The 17,335-nt window shown below is 31.6% G+C and overlaps 1 protein-coding gene across 1 annotated transcript; it reads left to right on the top strand.

The window, feature by feature from the left end:
* The first annotated feature begins 10,743 nt into the window (after window positions 1-10,743).
* LOC123678168 lies at window positions 10,744-14,428 on the top strand. The gene is made up of 5 exons (XM_045615035.1): window positions 10,744-11,513; window positions 11,572-11,816; window positions 11,899-12,126; window positions 12,443-12,719; window positions 12,816-14,428. Exons 1-5 carry the CDS (start codon window positions 10,976-10,978, stop codon window positions 12,983-12,985), a joined length of 1,458 nt encoding a protein of 485 aa, XP_045470991.1. The 5' UTR covers window positions 10,744-10,975; the 3' UTR covers window positions 12,986-14,428.
* Window positions 14,429-17,335: the final 2,907 nt, after the last annotated feature.

A 17,335-nucleotide genomic window follows, 5' to 3' on the forward strand; every position in this document is an offset into this window, starting at 1 on the left:
CGAGCACTATTACAAGTACTACTACTACTATTATTGAGGACAGAGAAACCTTATTTCTGAGAATGAATGCATGAAAATAATTAACAAAAATTCTCGACACTTCTAGAGTTGTAAAATATTGGACAAAACCCCGCACTTTATTATCAATGGGAAGATTTTTTCAATGAATTGGGATATTATACTTGTAAGGTATGAGAATATCCTCAGTCCAAATTTTCAAGGGTGAATATGGAAATTGAGTAGGTATTTGAATATCGGAAAATAACTACCATCATGAAAGTAAATCTACTGAATTAATAACCAAATAAATATCATCTGAGATCATTATTCCCAGAAGCATATTAGCTTAGCCAGATCACAAATCTTAAGCAACATTGAAGATCATTTTAACACTTCTACCCTGGGCTTCTACAGTTAATCATTAATTGAAAATGCAAATTAGTCATCTTCACGCCTTCATCGTCAGTACTGATGAACCATTTCATAATATATTTTCTAATATTGATGACTCTTGAGCAATTTTTCCATACTAGATGTTCTTCAAAGTTAATACAGTTGATAGATTAATCTGCTGACATATAAAATGATTCGTATTTTATGGATATTAGATATTCGTTTTATATCATCAATGGAAATTTTTATGAATGGTCATAAAAACAGAAGCAACGAGGCGAATCTGCTTAGGTGTGTAGGCGCTCCATAAGAAAATGTTGAAATTGGTCTTTAGCAGAAATTAAAACTTGGCAAATGAACATTATATTTTCTTTATAGCACAGAATACCTCCAATCAAAATCACGCACTTCTTGAAAGAAGTGAACTTGTGAAACGCAAGTTTTATTTTGACAGACGTTTGTGTTGCTCTGGAAAAAAGTAAAAAGATACGTTCGCTTCTAGTGAGTATGAACAAACACATCAATGAATAATTCATTCAGCTACTGATTACTCACGGACACATCATGAGTATTTATTGATCATAGGACAATATTCAAGATTCTTATGGACCTGAACAATTGTAGCTATTGTTCTTCGAAGGTTCATGATTCTCACATTCTTCGTGTAGCATTGCTGCCATCATCAACTGTGACACTGAGAGAATCATCATTTTAGATACTTTCAGAAATCAATCAAATTGCATCAAACAAAATTGACGTTCTAGATAAGCATATATTGCAGACTTATAAATAATTAATTTGATGTATTAAGGACCCTACCCACGATCTGTCGATTTGCAGATCGTCTGGACTAGGTATTGACGTAGCTGCAACCTTTCTGATCGAGAACTATACAGTCTAGATTGAACGTTCTGGTCAAATTGACAGTTTTGGATTGTTAGGTCACCTGTAGGTACGTGAGAGAGAATATCAAGACAGAACAGAGCTCTGATAACTAAGACAATATATGATTAATTTCAGCATTTAGCCGAACTATCCAAAAATACAACTCTTAATATCTATTGATTATTGTGTTATGAAATTATCACTTTCCGAAAAAAAATTTTTAAGAATGTTGTAATTGAGTGTATTTAGGTAAATAATTAATTGTATAGCACAGAGACTGTTTAGAAATCTTTCTTACGAAATTCTAGCTTCGAAATGAAGTAGATATTCTCTGGCAGACATAAAATCATTAACACCGAAGATCTTTGAAGTTAATTCAAAGTATAGCGTGTTTAAAGCTTGTAGATAACTTCAATGTGATTAATGAAACTATTTTTTTCCACCTTCGCCAGTATTGGAAGTTGAGCTAATGGGTCCCACATAAATTGTCAGATGATAAAATACCATTTGTTTGGTGAACTTCCCACGCAATCGAAATGAACATTTTGGTAATCGACTGTTGCGAGAAGCAGTTTAGACATTCTACTCAAATTTCAAGAAATCTTGTAAATGATAGTAACCTACTGGTACAATAAAATAAACTTTAGAAAATGTATTGAAACCGAAAAATGCATTATTATCTGTTTGGATTAAAAGTACGAATCAAATTGGAAGGAAAATCCCTTTCTGGTTTTTCCAAGTGATGATTACCTGCTCCTGTCTGTTTATATTTGTTTGAAGGACATGGAGTTAAAGAATTGGATTGAAATAATAGAATGGGTACGTTTATTTTTCCATAAACTTTTTAAAATTTTCGAACTTTCTACTCTCACTAGAAATGAATGTGTTTAGTTTAGCTTTTCACCTAACTAGCTTAGTACAGAGAAAAGTAGTAGAAAATAGTATAGTAGAAATTTCCTTAGATTCCTCAAAGGCCTATATTGTGGTATCGGGATTCGGGACTGTTCATTTTCATTCATTTTTTCAGTATTACTTATATTCCGCTAGAACTCTGATATACATATTTCAATATTCGTTTACCAATAAATTATTATTTAATCGAAAAGGCCTTGAAAACTAGGCTCAGGATATAGAACATCCTATCCTGGTAGTCTTGTCTAGAAAAGAGAATATCGCGAAATTATTGAGAATGTGACTTTGGAGCTATCCTTTAATTCACAAATTAGTTCGTTTATGTGATGAAATCCTATAATTCTGACTATGTTAGCCTTTTGGTACCTATAGAACGTCAACCTTTTGTGGATTATTGTAAGTGCGAGAGTAATAACATTCGAAAAAGAAGACAGGTCTCCATATTTTCTTTCCAAAGTTGTAAAACCAGGGTGTAAACTAGTTGTAAGCCTAACTTCTTAATCAACCATTATTTCAACACAAAATAACAATCATTCATGCCTGCCAACCGCCTTAGTACACGGAAGTCACATAGTGACATCAAAGATTCATTCAATATTTCCCGAACAAGGTGTTATATAAGTGACTACACTGACATTTCCCATTGAACTTTCATGCAGTTTTCATCATTTAATCATGGAATAAAAATCAGTGGCATTTCGGAACGTTGTCTATCGAACGAACTGGCTCAAATCTAGATTCGAATAATTGATGCGAAGTGATGCGAATAATGAAATGGATGTTTCATCTCTTTGAGATGCAGCACCGTCCGAAGAAAAGTTATATTGATTGAATAAACATTATTTCGTGTATACCTATTTGTTTAGATGTTGCGAAATATATGTGGACGTTGATGTCGAAATAGATGTATAGAGATGCACTCAATATTCGACCAAATAAGAGACTGTACTTGAGATACATAACTGTGTAAGTAAGTGCTGAATTATCACTTGAAGATGATTAATCTCAGTCATCACTAGGACGTTTGTTGATAGATTATTCAATGCTTATTTGGTATTCACCAAACTCGATTACCTAAGTAAATTTGGTATCGCAAAAAATATATTTTAACTGCTTTTTTACATCCCTATGGTGCTAGTTGTTTGTGATCTATGATGACATCTTTTGTATCTGATGATAACAAACTTGGTCTAGATTTATTTTCAAAATAACATGTAAACATTTTGTCTTTCTTTTTTTTTGTAGCTGTACAACTCTGGGTAGGTTTTGGATAAGTGCACTCTACCGCCTTCCACGATTGACGATCTTCATTAAATTGCTTTTGGTCTCATAGAATCCAAACACTGGATAAATTACAGAATGGTCATTTATCTTCATGATCTTCTTTCAAGATCTTTATCGGAGTAATAGTCTCAGTTCTCGACTACAGGGCTGTCGCCAGAGATTTTGGCGCCCTGGCAAAATAAAATTTCGCCTAATTTAACTGGCTCAATACAGAGTTAATTCATTATAAGCAGTAGAACCTATACCTAGTGATCAATTTTTTTTAGATTATTATTTTGATATATTTTGTGATTTACCTGAAAATGGTTTTTGGCAGCCGAGGACTCTGTAGAATAATCATTTATTACTACCAACTTCTCGGTTTAATGAGTTATATTTATATTTGAGCCCCATCATTCTGGTTTTTTCAATTTTTCGAACTGCAGATTTTTTAATATTCTTTGAAGGAGCATCTGTTATTCCTCTCAGTCCTTATTTAAAAGTATCAAGTTCTATAGTGAAAGAACGACGCAGTTTGAAGACGCATTTTATAGTACCTATTTGTATTTCCATAACTAGTTGAGAGCGCCTATTCGATTTCAATAAAATTAGTGCTTAGCAATTTTTGATTCACTACAAAGGTGGTAATCTCACCAAGAAATTACCTTTGTGTCAGAAAATATGTCTTGTTTTACTAACTTTGCGCTCCTACGATTTGGAAAACTTTAAGTACCTATTGAAAATAATAATTCAAATATTTTCAACAGAATATTGGGAGTAAAAATCGATAACACCGCATTGACTCTTCTATTTTGCAAATGTGACCCATACGTGCTAAAGTCTGAATTATTTGAAATTTTTAATTTTCTCGATTCATTTGGGTAAGTATTTTGATGCAGTATAGTTAAGTATTTAGTCTCGTGTTTATCAAGATAACAGCTGATGTAATTGAATAATATTCAAAATTCTCCTGATTCAGTTTCCTGTTACGGATGTTTCGAATATTTAGAATAATCAAGAATCTACTGTGCTTCTATTATGAATTATTATCATTTTGGGATTGTTACACTGAGAAATATCACTGGTTATTTCAAATGTTTTCAAACTATGTTTTCTGATTTTATTCTCTTAACAGATTATTTATTATGAGAGAAGCAGAACAGTTTCTTGACGTTGAACTTTGAGCATTTCGTTTGAATATAAAACCGCAAAATGTTACTGAACGGATGTCACTCATAATTTCTTCTGTAACATCACATTTTATTACTGTCACCTATTCATTTTGTCCTCGAAGGCACAAATAAATTCTTAGAAGAACATCCGTGTTCAAAAAGCTGAAAGAAAACCTTGAAATCTGGTTTCTATTAAAGAGTTATTGTCTTTGAAACACCACAGCTATTTTTGGATTCATTTCATTAGGTACTAGTTGAAATTTGAGAACGTTATAAAAAGATTCTGCTCTGTCACCATTAAATCCATCAAGAAACATTGAAAGAATGAGAAAAATAGAATAAACCAAATAAACAAATTCCATTCAATACTGAATAACAAATGTAACAAATATCATTTCAACATAATGCATAATTGTAAGGTGAAAAATTGAATTCTGAGTGATAATCGAAGAATTTTTCAATAATTTCAAAATCAATTCCGATTCAACAGAATTGGAATAAAAATATTAATAAAAACATTTGCAACAAGGTAGAATCTGAATGAAAATCTACTCCAAAATTTCCCAAAATCTTCGAATGTTTGTCAATTTGATAGGATAGAAAAAAATAAAGAATGCTCCAATGTTATTATGGAAAATATAGATATTTAGCAGATTTGAAAAGATTCAAAATCGAGAAAACCTATAAAAATCTGAATGAAGAATCATTTTGAAGAGAAAAATCAAGAGTGGTTAAACTATTTTGAATTCAGAGTAGGTATTTGATATTATTATTATAAATATATAATGTATAAAAGTTTAGCAACTCGTTTTTCAAAATAATTAAAAGAAATCAGGAAACAAATATTGGAATATTCAAATATGTCAATTTTCAGTTATTATGGGTTTGCATTCACTTGAATATTTCTTTTTATTTATCGAATAAGATTCAATCTTTAAAAAATTTTGGGAATGAACTATGCAACTGTTAGATAAATACGCAAAAAATCACATCGTTGCAGAAGGTTCAAGAGGTATTAAAATTTCAATTGAAAGAAGAAGAATGATTTCTTTCTCTAATGTTGAATAAAATACTTTTTGTATTGACCATCTCTACAACGTGTAGTAATTCTTCAATTCTGTTCAATTCATTTAGTTATCGATTAGTCCCAAAAATTTTCAGATGATTGAATGAATTCCATTTTTTTTTCCACCGGATCTTGAAATGAAAGCAGGATAAAAAAAGTTCCACTCAGAAAATACTGTTTAACAAATATCACTGCAACATTATAGGCCTACTGAATGAATAATTGAGAGGCAGAAAATTAAATTTTGTGTGATAATCGAAGAATTTTTCATTAATTTTATAATCAGTTCAGATTCAACAAAATTGGACTAAAATATTTATATCTAAATTTGCAGCAAGGTAAAATCTGAATGAAAGTCTACTTCAAAATATCTCAGAATCTTCGAATGTTCGGCAATTTGATAAGAATAAAGAATGATCCAATGTTTTAATGGAAAATATAGATAAATATTCAAGAAATTTAAAAAATTTAAAATTGAGAAAACCGATAGAATCTGAATGAGGGCATTATAACCATTTTGAAGAGGAAAATTGAGAGTGGTTTAACTATTTTGAATTCAGGGTAGTTGATATAGATGTTTAGTGAATCGTATTTCCAAATAAATACATGAAATCAGAAAACAAATATTTGAATATTCAAATATGTCAATTTTCAGTAATTATAGGTTTGCATTCTCTAGACAATGGCTTTTAATTTATTGAATAAGATTCAATCTTTAAAAAATTTACGTAATGAAGAAAGGCAATTCTCACAATAAACAAAATATTTTACTCGACTAATCAACATAAATACGCAAAAATCACATCGTTGTACAAAATTCAAGTGGAATAAAATTTCAATTGAAAAAAAAACTGATTTCTTTCTGTAATGTTGAATATAATACTTTTTTTTATTAATCATCTCTACATAGTGTAAAAGTATTCCAATCCTAATCCTATCCCATTCATTTAGTTTTGATGATAAAATTTTCCATTATAGTTCCAAAAAAATTTCAGATGATTGAATGAATTCCATTTTTTTCCACCGGATCTTGAAACGAAAGCATAAAGTAGTGTTAAAATATTCCAATCCTAATCCTATCCCATTCATTTAGTTTTGATGATAAAATTTCCCCATTAGTCCCAAAAAAAATTCAGATGATTGAATGAATTCCATTTTTTTCCACCGGATCTTGAAACGAAAGCATAAAATTCCAATTGATCATAATCCAAAACGTTGTAGATGTTCCGATAATCGATTGCATCAAGATGTGTAACCTAATCACTCAAAACAACCACAAATTATATTCAGATACGTGAACCGCTTATGGTCATCGATGAGCTTATTGCGTAAAAAAATTTTTACGAATGAAGGCGTGTTCATTGACCTACCATGTTTCATGCCACAGGTATCCTCTCATATAAGAACAAACATGCACAGGCACTATATACAGATTTGACTAATTCCAAATTCCCACAAGATTGTCTTTTATATGTTATCTTAACGATACGAAGGTAATCAACTTGCAGAATCCTCCTTCTCCACAATAGACTCTTCTTCAAGATGCTGCTGAGACGCTACCGATATCTAGGCGGAGATGGCTAGATTCGGTTGCTTTCTTTGCTAATTAGCGGGTATCTCAATTAATGAGCCAAAGAATTAATCAATCAATTCTATAGGCGCCTAAAACGGAACAATTCACGAAATTTTTCAACCCCAAAAATTTGAAAAACCTTCCATCGATAGCAATGAAGATGGAAATAACGCTGACATTGAATTTTTTTACCTTTATCCGGCATTAGTCACTGCCTTAGGTTCTTTTTTACCCAAATCTGCCTTAAAATCAAAGTTCTCATCTTTTTCCTTCAAGCAGATTTCTTCGAATTCTTCATCTCTTTTTCTCAAGGATCTAGACGATGCTGAAGGTCAAGAGAACGTTTGCGGTATCTTCTAGATTTATTTTTGAAGCTTCAATGTCGAAAAATTACCGAAGTTTTCATAATTCAGTACATACCTGTTTCTCACGTAAAATATTCACACAATATACCGGGTGTCCCAAGTTATCGTATACAGGCAATATCTAGCTTATTTGACAAGATAATTGAAAAAATTAAGAAATTGCTTTGTAAAGAGTGTTTTTTTTAAGCTATAGAACTTTAAATTGCAATAAAACAACGATGGATTATTCGATTGACATGAATTTTATTTATCCGCAAGATAATCTTGTGGCATTACATTTTAAATGTGATTTCTGGCATATGACCGCCACGGCTGGCTCGGATGTAGTCCAATCTGAAAGTCCAATTTTCGATGACTTTTTCCAACATTTGTGTCCGTATATCGGCAATAATACGGCGAATGTTGTCTTCCAAATGGTCAAGGGTTTGTAGCTTATCCGCATAGACCAATAACTTTATATAGCCCCACAGAAAGTAGTCTAGCGGTGTTAAATCACAAGATCTTGGAGGCCAATTCACAGATCTAAAACGTGAAATTAGGTGGTCACCAAACGTGTCTTTCAATAAATCGATTGTGGCACGAGCTGTGTGACATGTTGCGCCGTCTTGTTGGAACCACAGCTCCTGGAGATCATAATTGTTCAATTCAGGAATGAAAAAGTTAGTAATCATGGCTCTATACCGATCACCATTGACTGTAACGTTCTATCCATCATCGTTTTTGAAGAATTACGGACCAATGATTCCACCAACCCATAAAGCGCACCAAACAGTCAGTTTTTCTGGATGTAACGGTGTTTCGACATACACTTGAGGATTAGCTTCAGTCCAAATGCGGCAGTTTTGTTTGTTGACGTAGCCATTCAACCAGAAGTGCGTTTCATCGCTAAACAAAATAAAATGGACGTAGTGCGCGATACGTATTCCGCACAGAACCATTATTTTCGAAATAAAATTGCACTATTTGCAAGAGTTGTTCAGACATGAGTCTATTCATGATGAATTGCCAAACCAAACTGAGAATAAATCACTTGACAGCTGTTAAATCGGTCGCGATCTTGAACAGTAATGCCAACTTAAACTTATATACCTCGAAAAAAAACACCCGTTATAACATCAAATACATACCTTTTCAATGATGTATAAAAAAGGTTCGTACATTCGACAGGCCTTAGGTAGCTACCTCCCACTTTTCATTTTCAAATGGCACCCCCGCCACCCCCTGTATATTGTCAGTGGAAATTGGGTGTCATTCTATTTGTAATACAACGATAATCACATAGCACATAGATACTTGGTATTTTTTTTTATTAATAACAACAAAAAATTGACATTTCATGAAGTATGAATTGCAACCAAAATACCTACTTTGTCATTCAAAAATTGAAGAAACATTTAAAGCAAGTTTTTGTTATAAAAATCATCGGTTTTTTAAAACAATAAATTCATCTACTTCTCCTGTGTGAAGTTTGTACAAACATGGTTAGAGACATTTCATTTTTATAAAGATAATTAAATAACTTAAAAGAAGTCACAAAATATTGATGTTTTTGTTGTTATTACTGAAAAAATACTGAGTATGTGCTATCGTTGTATTCCAAATAGATTGACAATTTTCACTGACAATATACAGGGGCTGCCATTTGAAAATTAAAGAATGGGGGGTAGCCACCACAGGGCTTTCAAATGTAAGAACCTTTTTTATATATAATTGGAAAGGTACTTTGATGTTATTCAAAGCAATTTTTTTATTTTTTTATTATCTTGTCGAATAAGCTAGATATTGCCTGTATACGATAACTTGGGACACCCTATGGACCTCTATGAATCTATCGGCTTGAAAAATTAAAAAACTCCGAATTTATATCAGGAGCTTTGGAATACTCATAATATACAGGGTGGCCATTTGAAAACGAAACAGACGAGATTACAGACGAAATAAAGTTTTTCGATAGAAATGCTCGGACAGGTCGATTTCTGTTTCGAGGGGGACAACTTAAGATGTAGGTTACGGACGCATAGCGCTTCAACCCTTGCTCCTACAACCCTCACCCCCAAATTTTGAATAGGGAAGATGGGCTGAGTGATACCTCATTTGAAAGGTATTTTTATACTGATTTCAGCACAGTAATTGCTTTTTCATTTTATGCATTAGTTCTCGAAATATTCTTAACTAAGTATTTGAAAATGAAGTGGTGTTTTCATGGCACTTGTAGTGTTTTGTGAAAAATCGACATTTTGAGCTTCAAAACAACCATGACTGTGGCTTCCCTCCTAACTAACTAACGCATGAATATTTCGAGAACTAATGCATAAAATGAAAAAACAATTACTGTGCTGAAATCAGTATAAAAATACCTTTAAATTGAGGTATCACTCACCCCATCTTCCCTATTCAAAAATTGGGGGTGGGGGTTGTAGCAGCAAGGGTTGAAGCGCTATGCGTCCGTAACCTACATCTTAAGTTGTCCCCCTCGAAACAGAAATCAACCTGTCCGAGCATTTCTATCGAAAAACTTTATTTCGTCTGTAATCTCGTCTGTTTCGTTTTCAAATGGCCACCCGGTATTATGGATACAACAAAAAAAAATTGTGATTAGGGAATCCAATCTCGCACCAAAATATCAATCTCGCAAATCCGCGGGATAAGAATCAATCCCGCGGATCCGCAAGAATACTACGAATACTATGATTCGATTCCTCTTCTAAATTTAAAGGCAATGATTCACGTCTCGTTGCTAGATTAGATAAAGTTATGTACTAATCGCCAAACTGCAAGCATTTTCGTGATCTACATAGTCGAATCAATCAATAAAATGGTACAACATCCTGAAGTATTTGTCGCAGACACCCCAAAAAATACGTTCTTCAAACATCAAGTTACGATCTAGGGCGTAGCTTAAGTCCAGGAGAAGTTGCAGCATCGGGAATTTCATTTTGATTCTAACCGATATGTCTCATTTCAACTAAGATTACATATTATTAAGCATTATGAATTAAATAGTAGAAATGATGAATATTGATGTGTCAGTCAACATTTTCATCACAGAACACAAATTTTACCATTTGAAAATTCATTGTGTCGTAGTTCAAAAGTTCCACACCACTAGAAATGAAACCACGCCTTACGGCTCACTCCATAGACAAACTTACTCCATTCTTGTTTACAATGGAATTGTCAATTTGTTTTGAGTAATTTCAATTTCACATTAAATATTGGAAACAAATTCTTCGAGAATAATTTCCTTTATAACGATTGATTTTAATAGTTTGAAATTCTAAGATAATTTTATTTATCTTTCTCATTAAACATAGTCAGTTGAAAAAGTGAAATTTTTAGAGTAATCATGGAAGATGATCATGCAGAATTATTGCAAATAACAGATGATGAATCCTCAGATACAGAGGATCAAGATCATGAGCATTGTAGCTCAACAGAAACTCCGGAGGATGACAACTATTTGGGAAATTGTAGATATCCTATTACTACCAGCTATTCCAAATGTGAATTCATAACAACAAAAATTGCACTTTTGTTCTCTTCAGCTTCTCTTATGATTTTACTCCCTGCATACCTCGATTCGATGAATGTGAAAAGTGATGCATATACTTTGATTTTACTGAATTCAAGTTTCAGTATTCTTTTTCTCGACCTGATATTTCTCATTGGAAAATTTTTTTTCAAATCTTACAAAAATTTGTGGATAACTAATTATCCCATCAAGTTATCCAAGTTGATCGTTTTATCGTTTCTGTATACATCAAGCGTATTTCTGATAATTTATGCTGTAGATAGGAAGAGAGTTATGTGCCATCTACAAGATCCTATGAAAGGAACCATTCTTGTTTTCTCTTTACTTTATTACTTCATTTTTTGTAGGAAATGTAAGTAAAAGTAAAATATTGCACACCTGGTAAAAATTTTATTGATTCTTATTTGCAGTCATGGGTTTACAACGAATTTTCTCTGCTACTACAATTATTGTTGGCCTCTTTATTGCAGTTGATTATGGTCTTTGTGATGAATTCAGATGCAGAGGTTATGAACGGGTTCGCGTTTCAGATGATACAGGAAATTGGCCTTGGAAAACTCACACTACTTGGATTGTAGTATATGTTGTAGGGTTGGCACTTTTTTCAGGATTCTACACCCTGCTGGAAAGATATTTACTGATAACAGAAACTAATGTAAGATTCTAGACCTATTTGAATTTCATCAAAATTGATGCTGAAATTATTATATCTTATTAATTAATCATTTCTGATATAGGATATTCCACCATCAAATAATACCCCATCACTCTTAACTACAATATCTAGAACTGTAGCTTTTCCCATAGTAGATAACGGAGTTAACATCTTTACCAACAATGGTCAGTCAATTAATGAACGTAATAGCAAAATTTCAGCTGTGCATATTTCATTATTGATACATGTTCTTGGATGGATAATGATAGTTTCTATGTTTTGGACTGATATTATTCCCTCCATTGGAAAAGTGAGTATTGAATTTTCATCATCAGGTTATTATATGAGAGATTTACTTAAGCCTACACATAATCAATTTTTTGCATGGCCTATTTGTAATGAGCTATTTTACTCCCTCAAAAGTGGGAGTAAAGTGAGTCTTACTCCCTTCGTTGGTGTATGCCAGTTGGATCATGCAAAAATAGTAGTATATACCTTAGGAATCCCTTTTTTCTCAGTGCTTTGTAGCACCCTAAAGCTTTGCTCTTTGGCTATTATGTTATGAAATTATAAATTTGAGTATTTTTAATGTTTTGAAAAATTGTTTTATTTTATTTCTATTACAGGGATCCAGTTTTACGGACTTCTTCAATTTGAGCAATCGAGGTGTAATTTGTCATTTTACTCCTAAACTATTCCAAAATCAAGATTTCAATGATTGTGGAAATATTTTCCCATTTTCCTGGTTATTCCTTGGGAGTTATATCTTATTCAGTATTGTATCTGTGAAGTTTCTGATGATATCTCAATCTGCAGTCTATACAATTGCAGTTATGAGTTCTTCTTTGCCAATAGTAGGAATATGGTGGAGCCTTTTTAAGCTGGTTCCACTTCAGAATGGAGGTTAGTGGAAAAACATTCATTCAAAAAAAAAATCAAAAGATATCTAAAAATATAAAACATATATATATATATATATATATTATGTTTCTTTCTTAGGTTCTTCGATTATCTGGTCACCATCACTTTCTGGGGAGTTGATCTGCTCCCTACTGGGTCTTCCAATAGTCCTGATTGGGTTGTTCTTGTTTTATAAATCCCATTTCAGGGACAACCAATGGTCAGGTCTGACATCCAATTATAGAACTTCGCCACCACATACTGCATAAAGTAAGCAATGTATTTATTGGAAAATATTCAATATTTTGTGTTGTGTTGTTTGTGTGAATATTTATGACTTAATTGTTGTAAGAACTAAAGTATAAGTTTTTTGGTATTTTCTGTTGGCAATCCAAAATCTTTTTTTTTTTATTCAACTTAAGTTTTTACCTATATTATATTGTTTTGAATATTGGCCTAAATAGTTCAAGTAGTTTCAGATTGCCTAACAACCATATAAAATCAGGTTGCATCTACTCAATTGTTTTTGAATAATTTCACTATTGAACAATGGATATTTCAATAACAAGCAAATATAATTTAATATGATGCCTATTTAGAGAAAAAGAACAAACATAAATGAATAGTAGAAAAACCTGACTTTTATAGTGCCTGTGATCCTGTAATGCTAAAAAGTTTTTATGAAGAACAGTTGTAATTTTATTCCTGATGGGAAAATGATTGTGCCAAACCAATTTAATGAATCGAATTATACATTGTAGAAGAACTGGTTACAAGTTAGCAATTGAAGTCATTAAGAAAAATGAATTTTAGTGGATTATTTGTTTGTTTATAGATATTGCTCATATTATTGCTTGAGGCTCCAGCTCTTCTATATGCCTTTCAAGTCTTATATTTTTAATATGCATCCTTAAAATAAACCATGTGCAGGTAGAATATTGCTCACAAAAGTAACTTAGATATAAATATTGAATAATTGATGAATTTGATGGTACAATTTGATCTTTTTTATGGAAAATTTAATGTTCTTGTTTTTTAGTTTATTCTAGAGTATTTAATTAATTTAGACAATACATTCAGGAATTTTCTAGTCTCTTGATAATTCAATTACTTTAAATTATATCGTTTAGTTTGCTGAATTAGTCACTTTTTGGGTTGAACGGGATATTGTAAATATTTTTATTTTTAATTTTTTAAGCAAGTGATTTAATAGAAGAATTTCATTTATTTCTTGAATATAAAATCAATGATTGGCCAATTCAGCTTTTCCGTTATATAACTTATTAAATAAAGACTGAATAATTTATATTTTATGAAGTATTTATAGAAAATACATGATTAGTAAAAACCGAAGAATTTTATATTTTATTGTAGTTTGTGCTTGTAGGAATTATTTAAATTTAAATGTGATAGTGTCATTAATATATATATGAATATAAATAATCTCTTTTATTTGATTAAAATATGTACAACAGCTGTATTATAAGTGAACTAATTGTTGATAATTGTTATGTATATTCTAAATAGATGTTTATAAGTACATGTACTGTAGAATGTTGAAAACGAGTAGTTCTTCTGGATATAAAAAAATTATGATTCCGTCTAACTGTCCGGAGATTGAGGAATTCGAATAGGACATTTTATTGGTGATATATTATGTATGTTTATCTTTGTATATGGCTATACACATATTAAAGATTAATAAAAACTAATCGTTTATTCTAGCTAACAAAAATAATTCAAAATATTAATATTGAGTATTTTCGTTTCCCAATGAAATACAAAAAGTACAGATTGTTGTGAAGGCAAATATACAGGGGTTAGAACTATTTGGAGGGCCACTACAGGAATATTGAAATCCGTTAGAGAGACAGGGTGGCTTAAATTACAAAAAAGTTGCGTTATTTAGGGATGAGTGTGTGTGAACAGATCCAAAAGATCTTCATTGGTCCCTAAGATCTTGAAAGAACTGAAAATAGAGTTTTTCTTTTTTTCTGTATAACTAATTTGTTTTTGGAGATAACTTCAATATATCTGGTGTCTTCAGATTTTTTTCTGTTTTCCATTGTTTCAGAGACGCAATAGTCAAGTGATGATTTCACATAAAAACTCTTCAAATTTGCGCACCTAGACCCGATATTTTTGTAGAGTGTGATATATTGTTGAGTTCGTAATTTTTTTCTTTATCACGTCATAAGGAAAACCAATATATCGTTCATAAGAAAAATCAATGACTATCGCGTCTCTGAAACAATGGAAAACAGAAAAAATCTGACGACACCATTAGAAACTCTATATTGGATAATGACTACAAACCAAATATCGTGAAGTTATCACCAGAAACAAATGAGGTATACAGAAAAAAAGAAATGATCGATTTTCAGTTTTTTCGAGATATATCGGGAACCATTGGAGATATTTTGGATCTGTTAACACCAACACATTAATCCCTAAATAACGCAACTTTTTTGTAATTTAAGCCACCCTGTATCTCTAACGGTTTTCGATATCCCTGTAGTTCCCCTCTGAGGAGTTTTGACTATTTAATATAGGTAAGTTATGAACGAATGAGCGCTCAAAAGCTTTTCTTGAATTTTTATATTAGATTAAAGAATTTGTTGACTCTGCACATTTGCAGTTGAGGCCAGCATTGCTATAGCAATCCGATATATCGGATAGCCGCATAGTGTGAAGGCTCCCTTAGAAACAACTAAAAACACTTTTTATTAATTGTTTAAATCGGAACCTTATCATACTAGCTATTTAAGGAGATGTTTCATACAGCGACTTTTCCGATATTATCACATGATTGAAATTCGGATTTAAAATTATTATAACTACTAGCACCGTCCTATAAATCTAATAACAAAAATGGAAGACAAATTACTGAAAAATCGCTGTGTCCTTGGGTAGGCCCTTCTGATTGCTAGTCAGAGTTAAAATAGCTATATGACGCTTAGTATATTCTGATTCATAATCAGAATACCCTGCTCTAGGTTCTAAGTTCGAAGACGTTCGAGAGAATTCGAATGATTGTTGGATCAATGCTATTCCCATTTATTCGAGAAGATTCAGTATAAAATATATTTAAGATACGTAACCGCCATCTATTGGCTTGTACCTGAAAACCAAAGGAACTCATTTGTAAGGATAATTGGTAAGAATGCACTCGTAGAGAAATACAAACAAATTAATTTTACTAATCGAATGAAAAATTCTGGCTGAAATTTTGTACAAACATCCATATAGTATCATGATTTATATAAAATTAAAAGTATCTACATAGAATATTTGTTGGTTCACCTATTTACAAAAGAATTAGAATTTTTGAAAAGAAATTCAAATGCAAATAATTTTGAATCTCAAAAGTAATACAATACTTTATTTCATCTACTAATAATTTCGGGGTTACGTAACTTTGTATAACTTTGTATATTTAAATATAATTGATTAATTTGGACTAAACCCCTCAGTGCATTATTGGAATTTTTTAGATATTATCATAGTATAAGGAATGATACTATGATATTATATACCTAGATAGATGGATTAATGGAGTGATAAATTTAATCATATTTATTATTTCAAGGGGCTGATCTACGAATCCCTCAAATATAAATGTAGACTTTATTAAATTCATAGATAATTTATTGGACAGATCGCATTAAATAAAATATTTAGCATCCCTAGAGTAGAGCTTTTCCATTTTTACAATTGAATAAAAGAGTTGAGTCCTACCTGAGTTTCAAATCTTTGAATAATTCTAATATTTATTATAGATACAAGGTAAAGCTTCGAAATGCTGGCCAAGAGGTGTTTTAAAAGTTGGACCTAAACAATTTTCACGTCAGTCTTGTAAGTTGATGTATTTGGCAATCTGCAGTGAAAAGAATTAGGGAAGCAACCCTTAACATACAACTTAACTCTAGGAATAATTTATATAATATCCAATATCTTTGAACATATGTGGAAATTAAATAAATTAATAAAAAACTTGTTCTATTGACAAAAAAGAGCATTTATCCACAGAGTATTCATCCTGGAGCAGGAAATTTCTATCAGTGTTTGAAGGTTGAAAAATGAATAATCAAATTGCAAAATGAATATTACTGAGAAATTCTAAAAAAAATTGAAAATCGAAAAAATGGTTGAAAGAATGTATTTTTTTAACCATGGAATTCTAGTTCGCGATTTTTTCAGCGTATTCCGTGAAAAACCTTAAATAATTAACTCATTTGTGTTGTTCTAGTGGCAAGTGAAATGGTGTGTGGAATCTAGATTATGAAATGTGAATTGTTGTAGAAATTTAGAGAATTTCCCCCAGGGTTATCCTATATTTAAAGGGTAAATGAATGATATATTGAATTAAAAAGGCTTTTCATGTGTCGACCGCTCAGTGACCTACTTTTATGCACGTTACTTTTCAACTACAAAATTCGAAATCTCAATCATCCAAGATCAACCCAAATTCGCGCGCGATAGTAGTTGAGTTCTGCCAAGGAAGTTTTGTCCCACACGTGTTTGAATAGATAAATTTTTTCAAATTCTACTACAATGAAGAGGGGATTAGAGTAAACATGAATGAAAATATTCAAATAACTATCCGGTATTAATGCACT

This window comes from Harmonia axyridis, chromosome 4, assembly GCF_914767665.1.
Source record: "Harmonia axyridis chromosome 4, icHarAxyr1.1, whole genome shotgun sequence".
NCBI lineage: Eukaryota > Metazoa > Arthropoda > Insecta > Coleoptera > Coccinellidae > Harmonia > Harmonia axyridis.

Excerpts from the sequence above, each read along its gene's own strand:
- LOC123678168 (XM_045615035.1), top strand. The coding sequence starts at position 10,976 with ATGGAAGATGATCATGCAGAATTATTGCAAATAACAGATGATGAATCC. Across the intron at positions 11,514-11,571 it reads CTTCATTTTTTGTAGGAAAT|TCATGGGTTTACAACGAATT; the intron begins GTAAGTAAAAGT and ends TCTTATTTGCAG. Across the intron at positions 11,817-11,898 it reads TACTGATAACAGAAACTAAT|GATATTCCACCATCAAATAA; the intron begins GTAAGATTCTAG and ends TTTCTGATATAG.